This window comes from Monodelphis domestica, chromosome 6 (assembly GCF_027887165.1).
Source record: "Monodelphis domestica isolate mMonDom1 chromosome 6, mMonDom1.pri, whole genome shotgun sequence".
In the NCBI taxonomy this organism is placed as follows: Eukaryota; Metazoa; Chordata; class Mammalia; order Didelphimorphia; family Didelphidae; genus Monodelphis; species Monodelphis domestica.
This window is the reverse complement of record NC_077232.1, coordinates 79,092,486-79,104,827: the sequence shown is the minus strand read 5'-3', so window position 1 is coordinate 79,104,827 and position 12,342 is coordinate 79,092,486. Positions and strand designations below refer to the sequence as shown.

Below are 12,342 nucleotides of genomic sequence, written 5' to 3'. Positions count from 1 at the left end.
GGATCCTGAAAATTCTGGCCATGTGCTTTACAATGTAATGGAATATAAGTGCTATTGTTATTCCCATTTTATAGAGAAATTGAGGCAAACCGAAGTTAAATGACCTCCCCAGGATTACAGAACTAGAAAGTATCTTAAGTTGGGATCTGAACTCGGGAACTTTCGGACTTCAGGCTGGACATTCTACCCACCTTACCACCCAGCTGTTCTTGCTGGGATATGTCTATTTTTATGGTCCATAGGCAGCTAGAAAAAGCAATGTGCTGTAGTAGAAATCGCCTGTGATGTGGAATGTGGGGATCTCACTTCTAGCATCATTATTTTTATTAGTGTGATTTTAAACATGTCCCCTATTCTCTTGGAGTCTGTTTTCTTATTTGTGAAATGGGGGCAATTACACTTTCTCTCCTTCCTAGGGTTGTTATATAATAAGTCATGGTTATCTATTATTATTATTATTATGGCAAATTTCCCCAGCTCTAAGAATACTATTCTGCCCCCCTCTCCCAACAAACAAATCCCTTAGGTTCTGACTTAGTTTCAATTGTAAGAATGGTAAGGGCTAGGCAATTGGGATTAAGTGACTTGCCCAGGGTCACTCAGCTAGTAAGTATCTGAGGCCAAATTTGAACCCAGGTCCTCCTGACTTTAGGCCTGGCAACTCTATCCACTGTGCTGCCTAGCTGCCCCAATAATATTCTTCCCAATTGACAAACCAATTTTCCAAATAAGTACCTCCCCACTGGTTTCACTGGTTTATTGGTTTTGTTTGTCCCAAGAGGCAGGTGCTTCATATTTCTATTGCTCCTCCTTTCCTTTATGCTAGTATCACTTGTACAGAATAGAGTCCAAATTCCTCAGCCTGACCCTCAAATCCACTGCTCTGCAATCTCGAGTCCATCTCTTTTTCCTGAGTTAGCACCAACTAGCCCTGCGTGGGTCTCCTCAGGTCTCTTAGACACACTTGAACATCTGCTTCTAGAGCTTTGCTCAGATATTCTCCCACTCCTTAGGCTGCCCCATCATTCAAGACTGGGCTCTCCCTGGGCTGCCCCCTCCCACTCCTTGAGCCTACACGGATGTCTTTCTCTTATGAACGAAAGAAGCTCAGAGCTGGAAGTGACATCAGGGGATACCTTTTCCAGCCCACACTTTTGACTCCTCTCAAAACATTACCTATTGGTAACAGCTCTCATTCTTATGACATTTCTCCTTCTATCAAGTTGTAATTGGCTTCCTCATGGTTCCCACTTCAGTCCTCGGGGGCAAACAGGACCAATTTGAGATTTGATCCTTCCTCCACTTAAAAAAATGGGGGGCAGATAGCTGGTGTGGTGGATAGATAAAGTCCCTGGCCTGGAGTCAGGAGGATCTGAGTTCAAGATACTTAATAGCTGTGTGACCAATCACTTAACCCCTAATTTGTCTCAGTTCCTCATTTGGAAAATGGGGATACACCAGAAAAAAGTAATTTTGTCATGAAGTCATGGAGAGTCGGATACAATTGAACAACCATATGGACAATGATTTCTTCCCAAAGTCTTCTTCACTAGACTAATTCCAGTTCTTTCAGAGATCCTTCTCTGACTTTTCTTGTGCTCATTTTTGTCTCTTCCTCATGAATGTGCTCTGCCATATGTCCTTCCTGAAATGTGGAACCTAGAAGAGAACTCAAAGTCAGATGTGTTTTGATTAGGGCAAAGGACAGCCAGACTGTCTTATCACTTTTCTCATTCTAAGCTCTTAATCCAGTCTGAATTGATTTGGCTATTTGGGTCAATTTAAACTCAAGTTGAGCTTAGAGTCTATTAAAACTCTCAAGATTTTTACATTTTATTTTTTTAAACCCATAATTCTGTATTGGAATCAATACTGTGAATTGGTTTTACGGCAGAAGAACAGTAAGGGCTAGACAGTGGGGGTTAAGTGACTTGCCCAGAGGCATACAGCTAAGAAGTGTCTGAAGCCACATTTGAACCTAAGGCCTCTTGACTCCAGGTCTGGCACTCTATCCACTGTGCTACCCCTGTGGATCTTTTTTGATGTAGGTTGTATAAATTCCCTATCATCCATCTCCCCATTTGGCTCTGAGCTTGGATAATTAGGTGTTCATCATTAGTTAAATTTTATGATATATCCCCTACTAGAGAGAAAGCTATTTTAGAGTAAAGACCATGCTTGATACTTTGTGTATTTCCCTGTGGTCCATTTAAATCTGTTACTACATAGTTAGTGCAGGGCCCCTGGTTTATTAGCCCTAGGAGGGAAGGTACATTGTAGATGCTTTGTGTAAGGCAGTTGAAAGCCTGGAAGCTTGCTGCAGGCCCCATATTTATAGTGAATCCAAGAATTGGGAATAGAGGGCTGAGCTTTGGTCAATGTCTGGTAGTGATTTTACCTGGCTTTTTGTCATAGTTATTCTTGATTTTGCCAAGTATTAGCACAGTGCCTGGCATATGGTAGGTGCTGAATAAATGCTGGTTAACTGATTGCTTTTCCCTCTTCAAATCATTTGTATGAAAGACCTAGAAGATCCTAGAGTAAGGGAAAACTGAAATGACTCAGACCCACATAGTTCTTGGGGGAGATAGTTTTTTTTTTGGGGGGGGGAAGGGGGAAGCATGACATCTCCATTAGGAGTTACATGAAAATTACAAGGAATCTGTAACCCTGGATTAGGGAGAGGTATAGAAATCAGGCTACACCTAGCTCATGAGCTATGAATAGTTATGGACTTGGAACAGAGAATCAAAGGCCATTGAATGCCTTTGGGCTCTAGTTATCTGGCAGACTGTACCTGGATTCTAGACGTTGACCTGGGGAGCAAAGAATTTCTTCAGGGAGAAAAAGGCCACACCCCGCTCCAGCTGGGAACTGGCAGCCTTTTTGCTACAGTGATACTCAATGTGGAAGGGCCTGCCTTCCTTACTAAAAGATCTCAGGCTTATGGGCTTTGAGCCATAAGTGAGGAGAAAAGCAGAAGCTCTACAACCAGTCAGTTAATAAACATTTATTAAGCACTTTCTATGAACCAGGCACTGTGCTCCACATGCTCAGCAGTCATCAGAGGACCAGCAGGGACTATATGCTGTGCACTGAAAGCTGGGGCTGCCTGACACTCAGGATGGCTAGAAGCAGCAGCATCTAATTGGAGAAGGTTAGAGGCTTTGCAATTGCCTCTCCAGTCATGTCCCTTGGCCACATCCACTCTTCAGAAAGCAGTGTCTAGGAATAATGACAACAGTCAGCATCCAGAAAGTGATTTAAAGTTTATACCTGTTTCATATTCACAATCTATGAGTTGGTCCACAAGTATTTATTAGGCAGCAGACACTGGCCAGGCACAGGAGTCTAACCAGGGACATGAAAACAATTGTTCAAACAAGATAGAAGCAGTATAAAGAAGGCATATTTCCACCTTGTGGATAAGGAAACTGAAGCTGTTTGCTCCAGGGTTACTTACTAGGCCATATTCCATTGCTTTTTTTCCCCCTATAACACTATTTGTGTGATCTTAGGCTTTACTGATTTTTTATGAGCCTCAGTTTCCTCACATGAAAATGGAGGGACTGGAAGAACTTTAAAGATCCTTCCAGCTCTAAGTCTGATCCTACTTGAATAAATGCCTTTACTTTGAACTAAAATGAATTCCTGATTTAAAAAAAAAATCTTACCTTGTCTTAGTTTCAGTTCTAAGACAGAAGAGCAGAAAGGGCTAGGCAATTAAGGCTGTGACTTGCTCAGGGTCACACCGCTAGGAAGTGTCTTAAGTCATATTTGAATTCAGGTCCTCCTCACTCCAGGCCATAAGTGTTATTCACTTGCTACTTAGCTGCCCCATTCCCCCAATTTTTAAAAGAAAGCCCAAGGGTTATGGCTTTTAATGGAGCATAGCTTTCCTCATCTGTAAAATGCATTGGGGGAGAAAATGGCAAACCACTCCAGTATCTTTTTCAAGAAAACCCTCCAATAAGATCACGAAGAGTAGGACAGGACGGAAAAACGGCTGGACAAGCTTTTCTGAGAGGCCTCATAGTTCTAGGGGAGGGTGCCCTCTGTGATCAATTTCCTTACCTGCAACTTGGCCTGTTGCAGGGAACTGGGTTCCAGCCCCTCCATGTGCGCACACTAGCAGGAGAAATTATCACCACCCCCAACAACGAAAAAGATGTTGCACACCATAAATCATAATGCTAGGTTAGGGTCTACCTGAATAAGAGGCAGCCCCTTAGCTAGAACGCCTTTGCAGGGAACCTCATTTTGCTGGAAACCCTGTCCCTACTTGGCTCAGGAAGCGCCCCACCTAAACTACAGGCCCCAGAGTTCATTGCGGCAATCCCGCGGGAACCTCTCCGCCCCTTCAACAGACCGTGGGGCTTGGCTCGTGGTCTGCCGGGACTTGTAGTCTTCCCCTCCCGCTGGCCTGCTTCCCGCCTCACCTGGCACGAAGATGGGGAGGGGGGGAAGGGCAGAGAGAAGGGGAGACTAGGGCCCGTAGCGAGACCAATCGGGTCCAATGGGAGAGGCTGGGCGGGGTGAGGGGGCGGGGATGCGGCTAGCTCCCCTCCCCTCCCCGCTTCGCCCCGCCCCGCCCTGCGCCCTACGTTAATCGCTACCGGGACTTGGCGATTGCCGGCGCCGGGGCCTCGAGCTGTGAGTCCATTGCCAACTGCCCGGAACCAACGGCTAACGTCCTACCGGGGCTGCCGCCGCCGCCGCCGGCCTGCGTGCGTGCGTGCGTGCGGGGTGCGGGCCGCGAGCCTGCGAGGCCGGACTGGGCCGGGCCGGGCCGCCACCGAGTAGCCGGGAGGAGCTAGGGAGCCCGCGACGGAGCGGAGCGAGTCAGCGCCGGGCACATGGCGTCCATCTTACTGAGGAGCTGCTGCAGGCGCGGGGCCGTCCGCCTCGCCCGGCCCCACGCCGTCCCCCCCGCCGCCGCTGCTGTCACATGGAGGGGTAAGCGCCCGCCGGTCGGCCTGAGTCAGCCGCGGGCCCCCACGGGAGGTGACCTGGGATTGCGGACGGCTCTCGGGATGCGGGCTGAGGGTAGGGTGACCTTTGTCGCTGTGGGCCTGCCCTGCCCAGAAAACCACCTCACCCCACCCTCCTCCCCACGTCCTCAACTGCCCTGGTCTGCCCTGCCCCGCCTCGCAGACCTCTTTCCATCCTTCCCTTCCCTGCTCTGCGTGATGCTTCTGTCCTCACCCTGTGCCCTCCCCCTCTGTGCCCCTTTCTCTCTCTCTTATGATTTCTGACTTCCCTCCATCTGCCCCCCAGGGCCCTCCCCTTCTGCCCCCTCCCTCGGTGTTCCCTCTGTGTTCCCTCATTTTCCTCTCTGCTTTCTCTCCCCTTCTGCCATCCCCCTGCTCTCCCTCCTCTCTGTACTCTCCTGCCCTCCCTTTTCTGCCATTTGCCCTCCCCCTCCTTCTGCTCTCTGCCCGCCCTCCCCTTTTGCCCTACCTCTCCCCTCTGCCCTCCCTCTCTAACTCCACTGCCAGTCTCTGCTCCCTTGTTTACTCCTTTTCTCTTCTCTCTCATATATGACTTCTTAGGAGAAAACTCACCTTGCCTCCTGGAGAGTCTACAGAGGTAGCCCCTCTCTGGGATTTCTGCTGCTCCCCTTGGAGAAGCTCTGCATTCTGGAAGGATCACCTCCTTCCCCGTTTCCTCTCTGGGACACTTTGTTCTCCCCTTTTTGCACCATTCCCGGGGGCTACCATGAATCCTTGGATGGATGCTTGGCAGTCCCTTCCAGAGCATAACCATTAACCACAGCTGGTCCTCTTCAACCACCAGTTCTTGGGGTGCCACATGTTGTGCCAGTTGTTGGTTGTCTTTGGCAGTTATATTCTCAGTCCTGTTGCTCTTCTGATTACTTTTCCTCACTCTTCCCCTGCCCCTCCATCTCCATTTAAACTTTTTTTGTCCCAAACTTCTGGATTCTTTTCCTTTCCCCTCAGTTCTATCCTCAGTTGGAGGCATTTTCACATTTTTTCCTTTTGCTTCACTGCTGAAGTCAGAGTGGTGGTGTTCAAATTTTAAGCTATCTTTTACTTATTGACTTCCATATTGAATGCTTCCTGAGGTTTTTGGAAATAGGTTGTGTTGATTATGAGATTTTTTCTCCCTAGACATTACTTCTTGATGCTGTCTCAAAAGAACTAGGAGCCTCAATGTAGAGTTAGAAGGGGATTTAGGCTTCATCCCATCTAACCCCCTCATTTTACAGGAGGAGAAACCTAGCCACTGAGATTAAATTATTTCCCAAGGTCATCAAGTTAAAGTGGCAAAGTCCAGATGGATTCTTTCCACTTTGTAAAAGATAAGTCTTGATACATACACTAAAAAACAAATCTTTACCTTCTGTTTTAGAATTGAAACTAAGTATCAGTTCCAAAGTAGAAGAGCTGTAAGGGCTAGGCCAGTGATGGTGAACCTTTTGAAGACAGAGTGCCGTCCCCCTCCCTTATTCTGACTGCTGGGTATACAGGGAGGGGAGAAAGTACTCCCAGTGGGCTGCTGGGCAGAGGGGTAGGGGATGTGAAAAATTGTTTCAGGCATGGTGGAGAGGGGAAGGGGAGCAGCTCTGTCCAAGTCCCTCTGCCTTTTTAGTAAGGAATGCTGGGTGGCTGTGTGCCCACAGAGAGCATGCTGCATGCCATCTTTGGCATCTGTGCCATAGGTTCGTCATCCCTGGGTTAGGCGATGGGGGTTAAGTAACCAGTCCCAGGACATAGCTAGGAAGTATCTGAAGTCACATTTGAATGCAAGACCTACTGTCTTCAGGCCTGACCCTCTATCCACTGTGCCACCTAGCTACCTAAAGAAAGTAGCAAGAACAAATCTGTATATAATAAAGCTTCCCCAGAAGTTTCTCAGAATGCTTTATCTTGCTGTTGCCTTTCCTCCATTATGTTTTACTTGGCATCATATTTGTGAAAATGCATCCCCCCTATTAATTAGATTGTAAGCTCTAAAATTGCAAAGGTCTGTCATTTTTCATCTTTTTTTTTTCATCTTTCAGAGCTCAGTAACTTTTGTTGTTTCCTGGACAGATTTAATGGTGAAAGGAAAAAGGAATTGCAGAGTGAGCTCATTTTATAACCGTTACAGCTTGATAACTAAATTTGTAGCATCCCAAGCATATTCACATCTATGAAATATAGATGACTGTATGATTACTGTGTCTCCAAGCATAAGGTTATACCAATGAGGCTTGTGAATGTAACCTTGAACTGGCCATGTGGCCCTTGGCTAAGACAAACTCATTAGCATGCTCGGAGTCAATTCCCCGGGAAAGTGGGAAAGCGCGGTTTGCAATGTACACGCCCAAAGGTGTTCCCTCTACCTTGCCACCCAATCTTAATTGTCTATACTTTGTGATGTGGTTACTACGTCCTTGGGAGTACCGCCCAAGCAGGACATGAATAAATTCAGAGGCAATCCCATGAACTTCCTCTTGGCCTTTCTCCCTTCCATGGAGCTCCACTGGGCTCCTCAATGACTATGTCTCTCTCTTCTTGACCTTCTCCTTCCCCGAGGCTGGAACCATCTCGGCCTGCATTCTCTATCTTAATCTCCTCAAACACCTTGTATTCCATTATCCTCATTTTCCGCCTTAAGGAAAATCATAGGGGTTGCCTGCCCTATCCAATCACTGATTTGTCCCTGTCTTTCATTTCCACCCTGGTTCTCGGTTCCTACCTCTCCTCGGGTCCCATCACAAAGGTGAGCCCCTTCCCTTGTGGGACCCTGCTGGTCAGGGAAGTCCATTAAGGAAAACCCCACAAAATTCATAAAAGAAATGCTGACCATAACCAAAGCAAAACACAAATATCATATTAGTAGGACACAGCAACTTTTTATGATCTGAATGTGAAAAATATAACAAAAATAATTAAAAAGATATTAAATATGTAGATATTAATTGCATATTTAGTAAGTTAGAATTGATATTCAAAAAGAATTAAATGCAGTACTTAGTAACTTAACCTTATATATATTATGTTCTCTATAAATTGAATTTCTCATAATACCAGCTGTAGTCTCATGAGAAGAAAGACTGAAATATTGCCTTCCCAGGATTATTGTGAGGTTCAAATGAAGTAAGGTGCTATGTAAAAGTCAACTTCTCTTGTGTTTCAGAAGTTAATATTGTTATTGGGCTCACTGGCTTCCTTGGTGAAAGTATGTAGTTGTTACTTTATTACTAATTATTATTACTTGTTGATTATGGAAAGAATACCAGACTTGCTTTTTAGAAGGCTTGGGTTTTGAGACCTAGTCACTTTAGTTGTTTGGTAGAAAGAGCCCTGGATTTGGAATCAGAAGACATGGCTTTACTTTTAGCTCTGCCACTTCAGAGAATCATTGTATTTGGGTTTTTAGTGCTCTGTGACCTCAGCAAAGTCATTTGACTTCTTAGACCATCATCTTCTCTGTCAGTACAAAACAGGCATGCAATACTTGTACTCTCCCCAGTAAAAAGTTATAGGAGAGAAGAATTTGGTAAATTTAAAGTGTTAGGGAAATGTGGTTTATTTTTATACTTCAGGATAGTTTTTTTTGTTTGTTGTTGTTGCATTCAGTTTGATATAAGTTTGTTAAAATTGGCCCAGATCTTTTGCTTGGCTTTCACATCATTCTGCTCCCTGTGTCGGTTCAGTCCAAGGCAGATCACAGAACCCTGGGCAGTTTTACAACTAGTGTCAGTGGCAGAGTGGGAACCCAGACCCAAGTCTCTGGCCACTGGGCCAGGCTGCTTCTGTTTGAGTGAATATGTGGTTGGAATAGTAACTCTTTCTGATTCCCAAGACCCAGAATCAACATGCCTCCATGCCACCTTTCCCCTGGATTAATTTACCTATTTAGTATAAACAGTGAATACTAGGAGATAAAACCTGGCCATACCCATGTAGCCTTGTGGCAGAGACTAGCAGCTATATCTACATGTTTATAGTGTGGCCCCTTTGTAAATGCTGGTGTTGGAGTAAGACAAGTTTTTTACAAGGCTTTTACTATATGACAACATATTGAGGCAAATTATTGGCTTATGGGCATGTCAGAGTCTGTAATGATGAATCATGCTGTAGCTGGATTTGTACATCGATGGTGTGCAGATCTTGCACTCAAAGCTGCCTCTTGTACACACTCCCTCAGGTCCTAGAGTTAGTTGGGTTTGTGCTGGCAGTGCCAAGGCAAGTGTGGGCTAGACCTAGGCCTGGGACTGGGCTGGCAGAGCTGCAGCAGCTGATTTGGATCATCAGATCCAAATGACAGGCTTTGTAGTCTGAGCATCAACCTGGCTGAGGGTGGACAGAATCTTCACCTCAGTGCCTGCAGAGTTATTGATTTTTTTTTATCACAGTGATTTTATAAGAACATCCACTAAGGCATAGAATGGTTTTTCTATAGTTTGGGGAGGGAGTAACCACACTGACAAAATCACAGGCCCTCGAAGTATTAAAAACTTTTCTCTATGAGCTTAGGCGTCAACAAAAAAGTGAACACAATTTTTCATCAGTACAAGATGAGGCCGGTTAGTTGACAGAATGCTTTTATTCTGCATTCCCTTCTGGGTTACGATCAGTGTATACCTAGTTCTGTTTCTATGGATTGTACTTTCTGAGACTTTTTCTGTCTCTCTAGCTATTTCATTTATTTATTTGTTTGTTTGTTTATTTATTTGTAGCAAAAAATAAATCCTTACTTTCTGCCTTAGAATCAAAACTAAGTGTTGTTCCAAGGCAGAACAATGGTAAGGGCTAGGGTTAAATCACTTGTCCAGGGTCTCCCAGCTAGGAAGTATCTGAGACTAGATTTGAACCCAGGATTTCTTGCCTCCAGGCCTGGCACCCAGTCCACTGAGCCACCTAGCTGCCCCCATAGTTATTTTTTAATAACACTGTAGTACTCCATAATGATAATATGCCATAGATGGACATATGCTATTAACAATTTTATTTTTTTACCATTACAAATAGACCAGCTACAGATATTTTCATACAGGTAGGGTTTTTTCCTTTTTTAAAATGATATTTTAGCACACAATTCTAACAAGAATCGTTGAATTGAGAGTTCTGAAGGTTGAAGGCACTTCTTATGTATATTTATATTTATATGTATATATAGGTGTGTATATTGCCCTGGTGAGGCAATCTGATAAATCTGAACCATCAAATACAAGGCTATTCTCATCTCATACAAGTACATGTACTTGCTATCTCCTCCCCTCCTCCCTCCCCCAGAGCAGGAAATGTATATCGGAACTCCATAATAATACCTGGCACTTGGTGATTGTTCCTTGATCAACCACTGCAAGGGCAGAGGGATTTAATGAAAGACTTTTCCTGCTTGCTATAGATTTCTTACATTTGCAATTAAACTAATAATCACAATACTTGACCTTTATGTAACACTTAAAGGTTGGCATATATATAATCTCATTTGAATCTCAACCCTATGAAGAAGGTACCTCTGGGAGCATTATTGTTTTCGATGAGGAAATTATAGTTTGCCTATGGTCACCTAAGCCAGTGTCAGGTAGGATTTGAACCCAAGGACTCCAAGCCCAGTCAGTGTTCTTTACACTGTCCCATGCTGGTGCTTTAACTTTTGACATAGTCCATTTTTTGGTTTAAGCATTAATAGCATTATATGGAGAATTATATTTAAAGTGGAAATTATACCTATAGGATTGTGTAAATATTCACATGGGTGAAGAACTCTTTCACAACTTAGATTTTTTTTTTTAATTTTAAACATTATTTTATTTGGTCATTTCCATACATTATTCACTGGAAACAAAGATCATTTTCTTTTCCTCCCCTCCCCCCTCCCACCACCTTTCCCTCTCCCATAGCCGACGCATGATTCCACTAGTTATCACATGTGTTCTTGACTCGAACCCATTTCCCTGTTGTTGGAATTTGCATTATAGTGTTCATTTAGAGTCTCTCCTCAGTCATATCCCCTTTAACCCTGTAGTCAAGCAGTTGCTTTTCATCGGTGTTTTTACTTCCACAGTTTATCCTCTGCTTGTGGATAGTATTTTTTAGATCCCTGCAGATTGTTCAGGGACACTGCATTGCCACTAATGGAGAAGTCCATCACCTTCGATTGTACCACAATGTATCAGACTCTGTGTATAATGTTTTTTTGGTTCTGCTCCTTTCGCTCTGCATCACTTCCTGGAGGTTGTTCCAGTCTCCATGGAATTCCTCCACTTTATTATTCCTTTTAGCACAATAGTATTCCATCACCAACATATACCACAATTTGTTTAGCCATTCCCCAATTGAAGGGCATCCCCTCGTTTTCCAATTTTTGGCCACCACAAAGAGTGCAACTATGAATATTCTTGTACAAGTCCACAACTTAGATTTTTAAAAGACATACATAAGAAGCAGTAGAGGATGAATCAGAAGTATGTCTGGACCTTTAAGATTAGTGTCAGGAATATAAAATTTCTTGCCTTCTCAAGGAAGAGATAACAGAGAGAGAAGGAAGGAGAAAAATTTGAATTCGAATTAAAAAAATTAAAACAAATTTACACGTAGTTGGAAAAAAACTAAAATAAAAAAGAATAGTGTCAGGAATGCTGAAGTTTAGAATGAGCTGAGGTTGGTGAATAAAGGAATAATAAAAGTTTTTAAAAGATAGGAAAAATAAATAAGAGTTTTTTGAAAAACCATCTTAGGGAAAGAAAGAAATTCTCCACTTTTAAAGAGGAAGCTAACAGAATTCACAAACCATAGGCCAGTAAGCTTGATGTTGATTCTTGGCAAAATTCTCAAATTTATTCTTAAGGAGTTGGTTAATGAACATTTCAAAGGAATAGGTGATGACTGAGCCTTTTGACACTATTAATAAACTGTTAGGTGCAAGAATGCTCTAGATGTTTTTTCTTGTACAGCTTGTGACTTAGGAACTGGTTGAATGGTCAGACTCAAAGAAGAATTATCATGCCATCTTGGAAGTAAGTCCTTAGTTGAGAGCCTTAGACATTTGTGTTTGGACTTGTGCTTTTAACATTTTTATTAACAATTTTCATAAAGGCAAAAGTGGCATGGCTATCAAATTTGTAGATGACACAAAACTAGGACAGATAGTCGATATTACTATTTGGGCAAAGGCAGGATTCAAAAAGCTCTTGACAAGTTGTAAGTGAGCCAAATCTATTAAGATGAAATGTAATGGTCATTAGTGTGAAATTTTGCCTCTGGTTTTGAAAAATTAGCCTAATAAGTACAGAGTGTGGGAGATGAGGCTAAGGGGCAGTTTATCTGGAAAAGGTGTGGTGAGTTAAATAGTGTAAAAAACTACAAGGATTTTAGGTACTGA

At 43.6% G+C, this 12,342-nt stretch overlaps 1 protein-coding gene across 9 annotated transcripts in view; it reads left to right on the top strand.

Moving 5' to 3' along the window:
- Positions 1–12,342, top strand: part of LETM1 (leucine zipper and EF-hand containing transmembrane protein 1) — an 80,970-nt gene that overhangs the window by 6,340 nt on the left and 62,288 nt on the right. For 2 of the 9 annotated variants that reach the window (XM_056802306.1, XM_007496855.3), the window contains exon 1: positions 4,423–4,956. The exons of 5 other annotated variants lie outside the window; for them this stretch is intronic. In XM_056802306.1, coding sequence (XP_056658284.1) covers positions 4,857–4,956 — 100 coding nt within the window. In that variant the 5' untranslated portion in view covers positions 4,423–4,856. Of the gene's footprint in view, positions 1–4,422; positions 5,047–12,342 lie in introns of those variants that run through there. 2 more of the 9 variants (XM_056802304.1, XM_007496858.3) reach the window with 1 other exon arrangement.